At 40.5% G+C, this 18283-nt stretch overlaps 1 protein-coding gene across 1 annotated transcript; it reads right to left on the bottom strand.

Annotated features, from left to right (window-relative positions):
* Window positions 1-2962: 2962 nt before the first annotated feature.
* Window positions 2963-18119, bottom strand: LOC144526213 (AP-2 complex subunit mu-A-like). Its single transcript, XM_078263515.1, has 13 exons — window positions 17969-18119; window positions 16494-16615; window positions 10479-10744; window positions 9724-9806; window positions 8618-8623; window positions 8325-8460; window positions 7531-7675; window positions 7181-7198; window positions 5740-5859; window positions 4593-4728; window positions 4002-4099; window positions 3716-3827; window positions 2963-3285 (listed from the first exon to the last, which is right to left on the bottom strand). Exons 2-13 carry the CDS (start codon window positions 16565-16567, stop codon window positions 3151-3153), a joined length of 1329 nt encoding a protein of 442 aa, XP_078119641.1. The 5' UTR covers window positions 16568-16615; window positions 17969-18119; the 3' UTR covers window positions 2963-3150.
* Between the last annotated feature and the right edge of the window lie 164 nt (window positions 18120-18283).

Raw genomic sequence — 18283 nt, 5'->3', positions numbered from 1 at the left:
GGGAGGCTTTTTAGAGAAGGTCAGGAAACTGGATGTTTAAATGATCTGCTCATGTGGGGCAGTTCATATTTTGCTCATACTAACAAGAAAAAACAAGCTGACTTTTTAAATAACAGGGAAACTCCAGATCACGTCAAATGTGAGCTGAAACCTGAGAGTCGTATGTGACATATGTCTACTAAACAGCAGCTCCCCCCCCGAGTTTGTCTGCCTGCTTTGGGGCTATGCGTGTCTATGCATGTGATGTTTGTGCGTGCAAGCTCTTACGTCGGCGTTTTGAAGTGTCTGTCTTCTTTCCGCCATCTGTTGACAGATCTGGGTTCAGCTTCGACTATAGTGATACATTTGCTTTTTTTTTTTTTTTTGTTTTTGTCTGCTGACGAGAATCAGTCTTTGGAAGAGTTGACACCCTGCTTTGTGGCGTCAAAAGAAAGTCTTGCAAGGATGACCCGTGTTGATGTAGAAATACTTATTTTTGTAGATTTTATCTCTCCTTTCCTTATCCTGTGTACAGGTTATGATCTTAATCGTCTCTGTTTAGAAGTGCTTTGACAGTTTGAGCAGTGGAAGACTGAAGTTATATATATATATATATATATATATATATATATATATATATATATATATATATATATATATATATATATATATATATATATATATTCTTTATTTGTAATGGCAGATACTGTATCTCCAAGGCCTGTAGGGAAGTCATCCGTTTTCATCTGATACATGTAATGACAATAGAAAGAATTTAGTTTCCGTATTTCACAGAAGACCTGAGCACTGTCTAAATGACATCTTTTGGTTAGTTGGAGTCATAAGCACACTTTTATGAATACGGCCTCCTCATCAGTAGCACACATACATGGTGAAATATACAAGGCTGTCCCAAACATTTAGGGCTTTGGGATTTTTTTTTTTTCCATATCTTGCACCAATCTGCAGGACTGCCGCTTAAGTGAACTGAGTCTGTGCACACATCCTGCATCAGTTTAAATATGTATTTTAGCAGACTGGACTGCACTGTGTCACATAGTGGTGTGAGGGGTTCTGATTTCTGTAACACTGAAACTCCAGATCAACATTTATGTAGCTACCTCCTTCCCTCAACTGATTCTGTTTCCTCAGATGGGCACAAAGTATGAGCAACACTGAAGCAATGTAACTGGTTCAAATATTTGAGATTTTCCGGCCTCCGTGTATGTGTGTGTGTGTGTCCTGCATCTCCAGTGAGTAAAGCATGTGTTTTTGTCTCCTACATAACTGAAAAACAAATTAAAAATGAAACATCACAGGTGATCTATAATGCAATACTGTTGGATGACTCTAATATAAATGTTGACAGATGTCAGATTGATCTGTTCTAGGCTTGGTTTCCCAAAAAGTAGTTGTGGTTTAAAGCTATATTTGCTACAGCAGCAGAGACTACATCCATTTTTGTAGGTACTAATCAGATTTTAAGGTTGGGAAATAACTCAAAAGGATTCCCACAGTTCCTTCTTTTAGTATTTTTAAAGTGCAAAATCAGTTTAATTTGCTGAGCAAATCAAACTGTGATTTTGATAAGCTATTTTTTGGGAACCCTCGCCACGATTCTTGTGGAATCTTTCTTTTAAATCAGTGTGAACTTCTCAGTAAGAGCGCGTCTACAAGTTCAAGGTGGCAAAGACTCAAGTGGCAACCCAATAACAGCCACTAGATGCAAATGTAAATGTTAACAGTGTTTTAATAGTGTTATTTTACCGTTTGGCATTCTTTTTTGTTTATTGTCCTACATGCAGAGGAAGGGGCAAGACAGGAAAAATCTATTAAACATGTTGGCCAAAGCATTTTCCTGGGTTGAGTATTCATTCCTTCAGTCAGTTTAAACCCGGATAGTCTATAGTTTTGGCGTATAGCACTCAAGTCAGCTTTGTTTCCTTTCAAAAGACAGCCAATATATTTGTCAAATGAATGGACAGGACAAAAACGGGACTAGCCAGAGCCATGCTCTAACCAACAACACCCCAAATCCATTGTTCCTACACCACCCCCCCCTCCATCTTAGACATCGAGAGGAAATGGTGGATACAATAGAGTAAAGACAACTGAAAATAATATAAGTCAAACAAAAACCAAAAACCAGAGAGGGTTGGTTACATAGTCAGATTTTATTGGACAGAACGGTCACCAGGGCTACAAACATGAAGCAGACAGTGACGAGACAAACACCAGGGGGAGACCTCACCTCACTGCAAACACACTCTCCCAGTGCCACATTTCCCCAAAGCATCTTTGAAACAAAACAAATAAGTGTGACAAAGAAGATCTTGGTGCTTCGGAAACAGGACATTTGGGTCACAAACTAGCTTAACGGGATGATGACAGAGTGTTCCGCTATGCTTTAACTTTACTCAGTGAATGCTGGTAAAACTAATAGTGGAAAAATAGCAAGGGAGAGAAACTCTGCAGATAGCACAAAAACAGCTTGGTCACTATTGATTCCTTCTCTTTACCAACTACCCGTAAGAGACTTGGAATTGAGACTTTCGATTCAAATGATCGTTCCCAAAAGAATAAAACAGATCAAATATCAGTCAGCCTACAATACGGAATCAGACAATGCATCTCGATTTAAAGGGCAGACTCTACGGAGACAGGAGTTCATACACAGGAACTACAGCGGGATTCATTTAAACCACAACAAATCATCTTACCAGGGATTAACCTAAAGGACTTGTGGGACTTCTAACTTGAGAGTAGATAGTGGAATAATAACACTGAATAAACACAAGAGATCACCCCCCCCCCCCAAGACACCAAAGGCGCCTCCAGACCTCTCCCCCTGGTCCACGTCTGCATCACTTGTCTTTTTCCTTTCGGACACCAGTTGGTTTACAGGTTTACTCATCACTACGAAGATATATATGATACAATGGTTCACATTTTGCATATAATCTGTGCATTATATCATATTCACTTTTACGATGTAAATTCAATCTCCAACACCTACTTAGGAAGGTGCGAAGGGGGTGGTGGGTGTGGGGTGTATGAGAGAAGCTATAAGGACTGAGGGATGGAGAGAGAGAGACAAAGGAAGGGGGCAGAAGAAAAAACAGGAAATATGGGAGGAAAGTGGTCAGTTCGCTGCCTGAAGGGAGTTCAACTTCAGCAGCGCGTTTCGTAGATGCCCGAGCGGCCGATGTACCGCACCCATTTGATGACGTCGTGGTCACTGTAGTTGAGCTTGGACTCAAACACCTTCAAGTAGCGCACCTTCAGACCAGAGGGAGCAAAAGGAACCTGCGGAGACGAGAAGAGGAGGGTTAGGACGTGTTGGGGCAGGCTGGGAGCTGTAGGCCACACAAGTCGCCGGTTCTTACAGTGGGTGTGAAAATCAAGCGAGCTCTGAGCAGGAAATGTCTGTGTGTGTGTGTGTGTGTGTGTATATATGAGGAAACAGCAAGCATGTTGTGATTTGCATGACTGATACTGGGATCACATTTAATCCATGGTCCATTTGTTTGGTTGCTATGCTACTATGCAACCAAACAAGTAATACTACTATTACTATGCTAAATGCAAAGCTGAACAGAACTTTTGTACATTTAAATATCTCAGATTTAAGCAGGCAGTAAAGCCCTATTAGGAAACATTGTTGCAACTAACTTTAGTTTTGGATTCAACAAACTTTAAGAAGGGCAGAGACTCTAAACTATTAATGTGTTCTGACCTCAAAGTTCATAGAGATGGGAGGCCTGGCCCATTTCTTCTTATCGTTGGTTGGCAGCAGCTCGATCTCAGCACTGATCTGAGACTCCTTCATCCCAGCCATGCGTTTGATCCTACACAGCAACAAGGAACCCCATTTTAAAACCTTTACAATAAATAGGTTTACAGAACAGAATGGAATCACGGGTGAGAGGTTAGAACAGCTGTTAATCAGTAACTTGACACAGAGCATACAGCAAGCGATGTTGGTTGCATGTCATGAACGTATGGGCAGAGCTACTACTCACTTCCAGACAATGGCGTTCTCACTGGCCTTGTACTTGGCTTTTCCCTTCATACAAATCACCTGCACGCCGCTGGTGTTGAGGGGCGTCGGGATACGCACCTAAGGAGTTGATAATGAAGAGGAGCAAAAACTTTTAAATCTTAAAAAGCAGTCACACTTCACACACGTCATTTCAGAATTCAAGATAAACTTTATTGTCCCAAATCGTGGGAAATTTGTCTTGGGCACTTAACCCATGCTGACAAACAAACAACAGATACTGTACAATACCATACCACAGACCGTACTATGGTCCTGATGGTGTATAAAACCCAACATGGTGTTATACAATGCATTAGTTAAACCCAAAATAAATTAAATAAATTAAAAAAGAGAGATCACAAGTACAACAATTACAAATCTCCAAATCTCCATCGTCATGCAGGCCTGTTCTGCCTTTTACTTGCGGCCAGTTAGGAGCTTAATAGACACTTAATAGAACGGTTCCAGAGTGTCTCAGAGGAAAATGGACCAATTTGTAAATTAGGAGCTGTGTGTGTGCTGCGAATGGCAGTTTGCATCTATCGGCGTCGTGAATTTGATAAGAGCTCACCTCGATCTTCTGGGCCAGCAGCGAGGGTTTGAAGTTTGACTTGATGACCACCTTAACCTCCAGTTTAGTGCGGCCAACCTCCCTGACCAGAGGAATAACTCGGAACGGCAGGATGATGTCTTTAGTGGTGCGATACCTGCAAGAAGGGGAAGAAGTGGTTTCATTGTCACAAAATGATGTTTTTATAAACCGTACACAACCATTTCATGGTTTCAGTGTTCATCCATGCCTTTCTTAAAACTATTTATTTCAAGATAGAATGGCCCATGTGGACACAAACTAGCGCATGTCCTATGGCTTTAATGTGGTTTGCACAAGTCTCACTCACGCCCTGAGTGCCTGTGTACACATCCGGCTCTTGTCAGGACAGCCTAATAATGAACTAAAGTAGGGCTGTTTGATACCGGTACCAATACCGTGACTTTGATACCGGTTAGTGAACTATACCAATTTTATAAAATCCATTTTAACACAAAAATAAAATGCATTATGGCAAAAATCTTATATTTATTATTTATAGGGCTGCAGCTATCGATTATTTTAGTAATCGAGTATTCTACCGATTATTCCATCGATTAATCGGATAAGAAATACTTTTGTTTTATTGAAGAGCAATAATAAACAATAGTTTGGTTAAATTTCCGTAAAAAGCTACATTTTGTTGCCTACATTGCTTACAATATCATCTCTCCAAAAACTAAACATATGAAGTGCATTTAAGTGCCATATTACATTGAAAAATGTTTAAAGAAAACATTTTCTGAAATGACATCAACCTCACACTAAGGCCTACATTAAACATACATAAACATGAATCGTTTCAGCCCCAATTATTTATCTTTCAGCTCCTACTGCGTGAGCCCCGTCGTTACGTGTGTAATGTGGAGGTTTTCCTGCGTGTCTCTACGACGTGTAACGTTAGACAGCCAATCAGCAGCCTTATAAAGATCTTGGTAGAAGTATGCTGCATGCTTATTGGCTCACTGACGCTGATGAGATTTACTCCTTAGGTAACTTTGGTATTAAATGAAGAGACATTTTTCGATACTAAGGGGAGGCAATTGGGTCGGTGCCTAAAAAAGTACTGAACCGGTATCTAGCCCTAAACAAAAGATTTTACAAAGATTTCAAAAACCCATCTACTGACCTCATGAGCTCATACTCTCCATCGGGGGGGATGAAGCTGATGCTACGCTCCGAGTCAAACTTACTGAGGCGCACACACTGGTGGAAAGTGCAGTCGTCGATGGCTATGGACTGCTTCCCACTGCTGGGAGAGGAACGAACACACACACACACACACACACACACACGACAAAACAACATTAGTTCACCTGTTTATCATTAACTATATCTAATAAATATGATACCAATTCTCCAATATAACACACTCTCCCTCAATTACTGTCCATACAAAAAAAAATAATAATAATAATATGAAATCACACTTGTGGCGTTTTTCCATTACATGGTACCTGCTCGACTCTACTCGGCCAATTTTCCATTGCAGATTTAGTACCGCCTCATGCGTGAGGTGAGCGTGGCTGGTCGTCATAGCGAACGTGGAAGGTGTCTTGTTGTTGAAGAAAAATTTCGCTTCAAAAGAAGCTGGAGGCTAGCCTAGAAATCTAGACAAGCAAATGTCTCAGGCCAAACTCTGGTCAGGCCAATCACATCGTGTTTAGAGTCGGTGGGCGGGCTTATGGCTGCTGCTGCTGGGAACAGCGGTCTTCTGGAAGACTTGGCGTTAAGCTTTACTTTGAGAAAAGAACGGCACTGAAATCATTCTTAAGAAAGGAAGATGTGTTCGGAGTTCTGCCGACTGGATACGGCAAAAGTTTAACCTATCAACTAGCTCCTCTACCTTCTTCGTTGCTCTGCCTGGTTGTAGCGCTATCCTATTGCGTGCAGAGGGAATTTGAAAGACAACCTCGGATTGAGCCCTGCCAATGGTGAGTTCCCAGACCCAACATCTTGATGTGGGTCTGGCTTGTCAGGCTAGCTGGAGGCAGCAAAAAAACAAACAAAACAAAAAAAATGGCGGGTTTGTTCAGGACACCCTCGTCTGTCGCTAACAATGATGACGCAGTGATTAGTGACCATTCTCTCCGACCAATCAGTAGTCGGCAGGTTTTCACGTCACCTTTTGGTATCGCCTCAGCTCGGTTGGAACCTCGACAGAGGGGATACTAAATAAAGTACCTGTTGGCAGGTACCAGGGACTTTTTTTCATAATGGAAAACCAAAAAAAGGCGAGTCGAGCAGGTACCACGTAGTGGAAAAACAGCAATAGTGACACTGAACTGCTAGACTAGTACCAAGATATAAAAACCCAGTGGAGGTTAATGACACTATTGTGCAATGAAACAAACAGTCCCTGTGAGATGTTAGGTGGTGTAACAAAAACTAACAAACCATTCCACAAAATAAAGAAACAACCACCGAGATGTACACAAGGCGTGTTTGATTTGTATCGAGTGCATGAGATGATTCTAAACGTGCTAAAGGGCTTAGACAAGACAGGTGTGTGTGTGTGTGTGTTTATGTGTTGAAGTGACAGAAGGTGAGGATACTTGTCAGTACAGTACCTTCCTCCCCCTAAATCACTGAGGTACAGCACATAGAAAAGAAAGAGAGAGGGAAAGAAAGGAGAGAAGCATCCAAAAGGAAAGAAAAAATTAAAAAAAATAAATTGTAAAGCCTGCCTTGTTGTAAACAGCAAGACAACACTCATAACAAAGACACGGGGCTAACAGACATGGTGGCCTCTTAAAGTTTGACTCAACAATGAATTTCCTTGTCAGGGTTTTCAAGATGGAAATAATCATTTTAAAAAAAGCACCGTTCTCAAAGAAACGGATTGCAAAAACAGCCTCACTTATCAGAATACGCTTGATTTTCAGATATTCAAATTTGGTCTGCTTGTTGTGTCACTCACCTCTTCCCTGCGTCATCAGATGCTGCTCCCTTGCCCTGCTTGTCGATGACAATCTTGTCGTTCATGCCAAATTTGCATTCGGGCATTCCGCTCAGGTAGCTCTTCATAACTACTCGGCCCGACACGTGGGCGCTCAGGACCTGGCCTGGACAGGACAGGAGATAATGTGTCTTTGGGAGTCTAAAACTGGCCAGACTACAGTTCATATTTTCCTCCACTTGATGTTTTGGGGGACTCTAACTCTGCTGAAAACTTGACTCTGTTTAAAAAGTTAAAATCGAAGACCCAAATGTCAACAAAAACGGTAACAATGCTACCAAAAATCATTGGAATTGGAATTTGTTTTCACTTTCAAGTGTTTTAGGAGTAATGTTTTTAAGCACAAAAGTAAAAAAAAAAAGGCCTGTATTTTGAATAATTCTTAACTGAGAAGCACTTAATGTTCTCCATTTGTAGCTGAAACTGTGAACTCCCTCCAACCACATCTGCTGAGGAAGATAGTGAGATATGATCGAAAGCATCATAACGGCTACTAAATGGACCTTGTAGTTAGATTGTCTTTCAACTACGATGATATATATATATATATATATATATATATATATATATATATATATATATATATATATATATATAAAAACCCAAAAATGTAAAATATTAACAAAGCGAGTAGTTCGCCATTTAAGAGAGTTTTGGGTTTTATGTCTGTAGCTAGTTGTCCTGAATGATACCATTTCAATAAATCATTCATGTGAGCAGCCCACACCCCGTTTGGCGAGGCCACATACACTGACCTTGTGGGGACATGAGCAGGTTGACACTCTCCAGTACGTCGAGGAAAAGCTCATTGCGGCGATACTTGATGCCTTCACGACGCCAGCCGATCTGCCCCGTCACCTGGCTGGTGATCTGAGACTGCTCCTCTTTTGTCTGGGAGACACACAGAGAGGAACTGTATCACTACCAACAAAAGGAGAAGGCTGACAGCCTGACAATGAAAGAAGTGGTATAAATGAAAGCAGGCGATGAAAAGGGATCATTAAGAGAGTGTGTGTGTGTGTGTGTGTGTGTGTGTGTGTGTGTTTACCTGGTGCTGAATTATGAAGTGTCCAAGATGGCAGTTGTGGGGAACAAGGAGAGACAAAACAGAAAAGGGTTAGGGGTTAACTTTTTTACCAGTTCAGTTGAGATGATTGGCAGCTAAATGCCAGCGTTACAGCTTTCCTCTAATGGCTTCCTATAACGTTTGTGTCCAGTGTTTTGTATTATTTCCACCTAACTCACTGTCAGTGTGGTTATTACATAAAAACATAAAACAGTATTTATCACTCACCTATCATTGATGATTCTCCAGATGCTTAGTTATATACTGAGAGGTATTTCTAATGTTTATTCTGCCCTCGCCAATACAAATGAGGTACATAAATCGCAGTATGATGCAATACAATGGTGCAACAGCAACACAAACTACAGTCTCTAAAATCCCCAGAACGTTGAATATAAACCTCTCTAAAACGGTTTCAACATAAACTGAACATTACAACCTTGTGATGTTAAGGCCGGCTACACACTGGCTGCGTGGCGTGAGCGTGTCAGCTGCGTGGCGTGTCCGTTTATATTTCGGCTCCCATGTTAACAGGTTAGAGCTTGCACACTGCCTGCGTGACACGCACGTCTCAGGCTCAAAAATGTGTGCATGCTAGAAATAGAACCAACGCCTATTTTTCACGCAACACGTAAGCGTGTTGGAAGCGTTTCCAGGCAAAGTCTCTAGGTTTTGATATAAATGCAGATACAAATGTAATAAAAAAAAATTGATTTTCTAATATTGCACCTGTCAATACAGAACGAAATATTCTGTAGCCTATTTTTCCGTCAATACTGCCGACGTTGTCTTTGCTGTAATCAAATCAGTCTATATTTATGTTTAACATGAAGTATACTGCTTGAGTGCAGTAAATCAATGGGAAACATCCATGTGTACAGACAAGGCTAGCAGCAGCGCCGCGTCAGACACGTTTCTGGTGTGTAAAGACACAGAAAAATCCACGCAGCTGACACGCAACAGAAGCGCCACGCTCACGCCACATAGCCAGTGTGTAATATAGTAAGTGTAGCTAATAGTGTAGAGTGTATATCCTTGTTCTCGCAACACAATTAAATTACATTTGGGACTAAAGGCTTCTTACTGACCTGTCCCTTGATGCCCTGCTGGGTGATGAAGGTCTTCAGAGCTCCGGTCTCTGAGTTCTGGGGGTATCCAAAGTCCAGAATCTCTGTATGAGCACAAACAGATAACCGTCGATACGAGATAAGACGGGTAGGAGAAAAAACTAGGACATGTAGCAATGAAAAGAACCAGTGCTGATTGAGTGAGACGTTATATTTATAAAATGTTTACTGGAAGGACAAACACAAAAAAAAAACATCACTATTAATATCTACTAGAGATGGTCCGATACCATTATACTGATTTCAATACCTGAACTTGCATATCGGCCGATACAGAGTACTGATCCAATACCAGAGTGTCATATATTTTATTATGTTTTAACATCTGTATACTACTATCCCTATATGGATGAGATATTATTTCTATATTTGTTGTACGGCCTGGCTCAGGTTAAACTTTTTGTGAAACATGAACACAAACAATGAATGCCATAGAACTTAATTATCCATTTTCAGTCATAATGGAAAAAGAACATAAACTACTTTACAGTAGATTTTCTTCCGTGCTAAATTAAGTGGTATCGGATCAGTGCATATACTTCAGTATTTTCCGATACCAGCATTTTAGGCAGTATCGGAGGCCTTTCAGATACTGTTCTCGGAATCGGAACATCTTTAAGATCTACTGCATACGACGAGTCCATTCCTCAGATTTAGCTCAGATTTTGGATGCCATTGATTTCACCCACACAAACATCCCAATTATGGCCTCCTACCGTCCAGCAGCTCGTAGATGAGCACAAAGTTGTTCTTGATGTTCTCCTCGCTGATCTTGCCAAAGTAGGCCGTCATGACGTCGCACATCTTGTAAAGGAACTCAAACACCATGGCGGCGTTGACATTCTGCTTGGTGACGGCCGCCAACCAGATGTTGGAGCGCTTGACATGGAAGAAGCTGGTTCGGGCAATGTTGGTCACCGGGGATCGAACCTGCTGCCGGGCGTGAATCACGTTCACGCGGAAAGCATCCACCGCGTTACGCCTGAGATGGGGAGGGAGGATGAGAGAAATGGAGGAGGAGACAAAAAAAAACAAAAAAAAACGAGAGAGACATTTGAGTTTGGGATTGGAGAGAATTGTTTTAGACTTTCACACAAACCGTGAGACCGTTGTTAACACTATCCCGCCCTGTGACATAGTGTGAAAATATTGCAGAGTTTGATATCCTGTTCTGCAATGGACTCAAAATAAACAACCCCTCCAGACCTCAACAGCATATCCGCCCATTTTTTATGAATAAGCAATACTCAAAACATTTTCCAACCAACTGGAAAAGGACCCGTTGAGTTGGTGCATTTATTGAGTTGGTGCATTTAGACAGAGAAAAGGAGCGTTGTTTTGTGTAAATGGCGATAATTACTATGTAGGGAGAGGGTAGGCTCTGAGAGTTTAGGTTGACACCCAGGCAACAGCATCATAAACATCTGGACTCCATGGGAACATGAAGATCTTTTAACCGTGTATGGTCCAAATCGGATCTTAAGTTGGACTTTTTCTATATTTTAAAAAGTTTAAAAAAAAGGTTACATTTGAATTCAGTTCTACTGATAAAAATGATGAAATGTCTGTGAAGTTGCTCTTTATTTTTTATTTATATATCTTTATTTATAACTTAATACATACTGTGTAAATATACTTATATTGTTTGTACCTATACTTATATCGTTTAATATTCCATCTAAAGAATGTGTGATGTGCACCAACAACACCAAAACAAATTCCTTGTATGTGTTAAAAAAACTTACTTAGCAATAAAGCCCTTTCTGATTCTGAAGTGCTGTCGTTTGTCTTAAATGTGTATACATTAGTGCCATGATGCTTCGGGAAAACGGAGCTCTGATTAATATGGATTTAGAAAGAACAGGGCTTAGTGCAGAGCATGCAGCACGTCCTGACAGGAATACCAAATCCTACTGAGAACTTCTGGAGGTCTAAACTCGCACAAACTGTCGACCTTACTGATGTTAAAGACTACCATTATCTAAATCTAAAAACGTAATAACATATTAATGTTAGAAGTACCAAGCCCGCAGGTTAACAATTTAACCACTCTTAGTGATTGCTCCCATTTTTTTTTGGAATGAACTACAAAAAACCCTGAAACTACAAAAAACCCTGAAACTCAAAACCCTTCTCCAACTAACTGCCTTCAAAGCATGTCTGTCTGCGCTCCTTTCCGATCAATGTACGTGCTAACTGCTCCCCGTCTTTCATCCACTGTTTTTGCACACCCTTACTCCATTATCTCTGTCATGCCCCATTGCATAGTTGCACAGATGCACATCTTCACCTGCATTGCACTATTATATCTATTTACGCTAATTTGCACTATTCACCAACCTACTTCCCTATCTAGACCACAATCTGCACTAACTGTATATTGACTCTTTACTACATCTCAGCATTGATATAGTCTATTCTTGTATACTGTGTTATCACTGATCGTCATCACCACCTAGACCACACTTTGCACTAATTGTACATTGACTCTTTACTACATCTCAGCATTCATACAGACCGTCTATTCTTGCATATTGTATTATTACTGATATACTTCACTACCTAGACCACCATTTGCACTAATTGTATATTGTCTCTTCTCTACATTCAGCATTTATATAGACTGATTACTGCTTACTGTGTTATTACTGATCTACATCACTTAATAGACCGCAACTTGCACTAACTGTAGATTGACTCTTTACTACACCTCAGCATTTATCTAGACTGTCTATTCATATACACTGTGTTACAACTGATCTACTTCACTAACTAGACCACCAGACTGTTTATTGACTCTTTACACCATCTCAGCAGTGATATAGACTCTCTGTTCATGTATATTGCATATCCATCTACTTACTTGCACCTCACTACGTGCCGGCATTTGTAATTGCCCACTTATTCTGCACTTTATGTAGCATATTGTATATATGCATATAGTGTATTCTATGTTCTTGTACTGTATTGAATGTGAAACTATTTGTTGTCTTGCACGCCTATGCTTTTCTTGGCCAGGTCGCCGTTGCAAATGAGAACCTGTTCTCAACGGCCTACCTGGTTAAATAAAAATAAATACATTTTTAAATGCTACAATGAAGAACAAATGGACTAGAGACATACAGTACCGGTGGAAGCCTTCTTGGTTGATGTTACATACGTTTAAAAGATACAGTTTAAACCATGTCTGCAAAGCATCAAAACATCAACATCTGCGTTCGCAAGTTCAGAAATTCAATGTGGAGACTATTGACTGAGGACAAAGGTACAATAGGTCTACGAGACTGCCGCGATATCGTCCTTGTCCATGAAACTGCTTCCATATCACAACTAACAAGAAGGAACACCTTACCAGTGCAGAAAGGATGAGAGCAGTAAATTAACCATCATTTCCCATGCTCAGACTACATGCTTAAGAAGTGGTAGAGCTGTTTACGAGCATCAGTACTGAAGGGCTCTGGTAGTGGCTACATTTGGTGGCTTTGATTGGACTGGCTGTTGGATCGTAGTATCCGGTGCTTTATTTATCACTGTAATGTCATGACAGGTGACTCATGCTTAGAGGAAGTTCCAGGAAGTTGACTATGGAATCAATGGGCATGCAGTTAGGGGATTTCAGGGGGGACATTGATCGGTGGCCATGAGAGGGTAAGGGGGGGGGGACACGGTCATGCTTGATAGGTTGGAGCATCTCTTACCTATTCCTACAGGGGCCAAGATGAACAGATGGAAGAAAATGGTGATACAGAGCATAGAGAGGAAAAATAGGATAAAGTAAAAGAAGAGGAGAGAGACAAAAATGCACAAGAGACATTTTCGTGCATCATGAGTAACATGGGGTTAATTACGACGCCATCATTGCAACGGAATGTCGGGAACAAGTCAGCAGCACTATACTGCTCTTTAGTCTATGTTGTGTGTGATGACAGCATGGCAAGTGCAAATTGATCGTTTGTATCACTCCATAACAGCTTAATTATTTCAAGTGGATCTATTCCTATTCCAGCTACAGTATAACTAAAAGCTCTGTTGCAATATAAAACAATTGGGATCATAGATGTCAACACAACATTATAGCTCACACACTGCAGCAACATAATAACTCTGGTTTACTCTTCACCAACAGCAACTGATGCCAGGTGGCCATAGTGGAGAAGTACAGACAAAACTTAAGGGATTTTCTGTATATATATATATATATATATATATATATATATATATATATATATATATATATATATATATATATATATATATATATATATATATATATATATATATGCGGTCTTAAAGAAAGTCTCAAAATGACAGTTCTTTCTCCTTTCTCTTTTTACACCTATGGGGAGTGAATTAAATTTTGGTTTCCTTTTAGTATGTATTCATTGTTATTCTGCAGTACGCAATGTGCTGTGTTTGAGGAGGCAGAGACGAGCAGCTGTACATTATTTGTGCTTCTGGCAGTAGCCTACTTCTAGACAAAGTAAAAAGCAAAAATGAAGCCACCACAATAACATTACTGATTGCTGCCTGGAAACCGGACAAAAGATGAAAGGGATCCTCGCACACACAGGTCATTCTGTCCCAAACCTTGCAGACCTTGCATTCATCTAATTTAAACAAGACTATTTAATGCCGTCTCTGTCTGCTGATGCAACGCTTTACACTGAACAGCTCCGAAATTCCGCATACACTATTCTTTTATATACTATAAAATAATACTATTTCTGCCTTTATCCACTGTCTCCTCTGTGCCTCGGACCCTTCACCTACAGCAAAAACTGAGATAAAATCTTTAAAAATGCCTTAAGGGTCTACACCAAAAATTACCTACTGACGCAGCACTGCTGCTGTGTACCCAAATAATTGACTCACTGTACCTTGCTAACCCTCCCTGTGTAAATCTAAAAAGGCACTGAACTGGTGTCTGTTCTGCAGAGCCGCCTGCCCTCAACTCAACCACTGAATGATTCAAAAATTCATTTATTCCTGTGTCCTTTGAAGCTTTTAAATAGCAGCAGATAAAAGCCAGAACAGGCCCAGTTTATGATGGTGATTTGCGTTTATTTATTGTTGCCGATAGTTTATTTGTAGAGTTGTTGTCACCGCAGTGCTATTAGGGCTGGGCAATATGGAGAAAATCAAATACCATGATATTTTTGACCAAATACCTCGATATCGATACCACAACGATATTGTAGTGTTGACTATTGGTGCTTTCACAAAATATTTACACAATAAGATTTTTGATAAATAATCATCAGTAATGTAGATATAATGACTAAGTGGGTAAAGGCAAATAATAGAACAGTTACAACAGTAACAACAGTAACACTTATGCCATAGTACGATATTACTATATCCAAAATCTAAGACGATAGCTAGTCTCATATCACGATATCTTGCCCAGCTCTAAGTGATTTTTTTCTTTTTAGAAATGTTAAAATATATGCACTGTGTGACACCATGTTGTGTATTACACACCATTTAGGGTCAGATTATTGTTTGTTGGAGTGTATTTGTATCATGTTGTATATGGTCGCATCAAGGGTTAAGTGCCCGAGACAAACTCAATAGATCAAACAATAAAGTCAATCTTCAATCTTGATGTTGCTGGGTTTACACAAAACAGAAAGTGATAATTGGGTGTATGCATGGAGACGTGGTATGTCCATTACAGGTTAATCACATCACCGTGTCACAAACAAACAAGCAAATAAGGAAGAGGAAAGAAAGACAGACAGACAGACAGTATGCAAGTCAGATCTAAGCCTATTATTACTTTGCATTTTATTACTTAGCGTATTCTTCTGTCCACACAGCTGAGTCCACTGATATGTGGATCTATGCAGATGTAGCCTTTCCACTGACACATGTGAAGTACCAAACCTTGACCCACATTGTTTACAGTGTTGATAATCTACACTGGATATAATGTGGCCATGTTTTTAGTCGTCCATCTTAGGCTGCGGGAACAAGTTCCTTTTCACGAACACTAGATCTTCAGCGTCTTTGTAAAGGCTCATGTCTCAGCTCTGTTTAGTTGTTAGTTTTAAGTCTCTTTTTACTTCCAAATTTAAAGTGAGCCACTAACTATATATTTTTTGGAGACATTGTAACATTTTTTTTTTTAAACCAAGCAATTATGTATTCCCCATCCCTCCATGCCAAACCAAAGAAAATCATTTTCTTTATTGAGAGAAAGAAGAAAAAAAAGGTGTCATTATCTAATTATCATATCAGCTGTCATTATCTAATTTCCATATGGTACAAATAAATAATGTGCATCTTGTATCAACACTGAGGTCATTTGGACTTAATCTGTGGTTTAATAAGCACGAGTGAACCAAATGTTTACCTCATACAACATAAAAAATATTGGACATTATTTTTTCCCTGATTGTGCATAATAGTGTTTTTGTTTTGTTTTGTTTTTTAAATATATATATATATAAATTTACTAAATTGTGTTGTTTGTTTAAGGGTTAACATTATCCTAAATGTAATCCTGGCTTAGCTACTCTTTAAACACATTTTAGAGGAGATAAAAAAATAAATTAAAAAAAAGACAGACAAATGTAACTATTTAGCTAGACAGAGGGCCATAAGCCTCTCTCATCCATTCAGAATCAATCCCAACCTGTCCACCCCTGCTGGATCATGCCTGTCTCACTGACATGAAGTCCCCCCAAAATGTAGTAATGTTACAGCAGCTTTGCTCCATTGAAACGTACCCAATGTCATCTCGGTAGACCCTGGAGATGAGGACCTCCCCCTTGTGGTTGTAGATGAACAATCCTCCGATCATTGTGGCTGCTTCTCAGTCCCAACTGGCCATGGTGAAACCAAACCCCGCCTGAGAAGAGCCAGAGATTGCAGAAAGGAAACAGGGAAAGGAAAAATGGGTGAAAGAGAAGTGAAAGCAGTGAAAAGTGAGGGAGTGACCAACAGTACAGGGAAGCACTTGTCCCTCACATCCGCTTTCTCCGTGTGTCTCACACACTCACACTCTATTGCCAATTGAATATACCCTGCAGCTGCCCCACTGTGTTGACTCATTTGTTACGTGCATGTGCACACACACACACACACACACACACACAAATCCTTGTTTCCTTCCACAGTAAGATTAACAGCAGATTAGCAGCCACCAGTTTGAAGCAGGATGCCACCAAGTAGCCAGCTACAAATCTGTTGCTCTTACTGGGTGGCATTTTACTACCAAGAGCAGTCTGGATCTGGTTAGACTGAACATGAAATCCAAAGTTAGATGAAACCCTAAAAACAGCATAATCCATCTAGAGGCAGTGCAGTTGTGAGCGTTGCTTGCTTGTGGCTTAGACCAACAAATCATAGCAGTTTGTCATTTAAGAATGAAGCTTCTGGAAGGACATGCTTGAAATTCCTCGAAGACAGGGGCCAGACAACTTAAACACACGGTAACCAGAGGACGTATACAACACAATCATATGCCCAAGATCAGTAAAAAAAACATATGGACATTGCCGGGTCGTGACCGAATACACCGTGCACAAGACCAGAGCGGGCTTGATCGCCGTTTATTGGCCGAAGTCAAGATGTCTGCTCACTCGGGCCATTTCCTATCGTTCATACATTTTTCATGTTTTCTCATTTGTTCCTTGACAAGTGAGGGACATGTTGCCTCGACACACTTAATTTGAAGCGTTCTTAAGTGGCTACAAGATTGATCAAGGCTTGACCTTCAGCTAAGATCGAAGTGATGGAGAATAGACCGAGTGAGAGGTAGCTAGCTAATTTAGCTCACGATAGCAGGCTAGCTGGCAGTGATGTTCAGCAATCCAGCGTCGAGCTGTGCGGAATGCTAAATGGACTTCCGGTGAAAAGAAAATCAGACAGTTTGACGACCATTTAACATGCAACACTATTAATTATCGACAACTTACAACTTAACAATTTGAAATTATAGCACCGACTGCCCCCCCAAAACATAAAATATTTAATACATTGCATGCTGTATGCTTTGGAAAAAACCGCCTATATTCCGTTATACTACTTGCCGCTGCTAGCTTGACGTTAGCTAACGGAGCGGCAGCTAACACTGCTAATGCTTGCATCGCCCCCGAGTGTGTAACGTTAACCGTTTTACCGGCTTCGTGAAACGCTTATCGGGCTACAGTTGATCATTTTGACGAGAAACGTGTAACCGACTCGACTTAGATGAACCTACCCTAGTTCTCTCACGAACGCCACCAATCTTTCGTTCCCCGTTTGGCCTCGGATATAGCTTATGTCAGGATCCAGTAGGTTCCCAGTTCACACACCCGCTAATTCCGCTCCTTCCTCCTGGTCCTCTGATAGCTGTCAGCTGACCCGCCGTCCTTACGCACAGCCGTTCCGTTGTGACAGGAAAAGGCGCGGCTGGAGCGATGTGTAAACCGCACCCAGGCCTTGTTGTGATAAGCTACAAAGGCTACTGTCCTTGGTTAATGGTATTTCATTAATAGTTAATTAATGTTTTTAACTATACAGCAAAAATGGGACC

This window comes from Sander vitreus, chromosome 12 (genome assembly GCF_031162955.1).
Source record: "Sander vitreus isolate 19-12246 chromosome 12, sanVit1, whole genome shotgun sequence".
NCBI lineage: Eukaryota > Metazoa > Chordata > Actinopteri > Perciformes > Percidae > Sander > Sander vitreus.
Note: the sequence above shows the minus strand (reverse complement) of the source record. Positions and strands in the feature narration are given on the sequence as shown.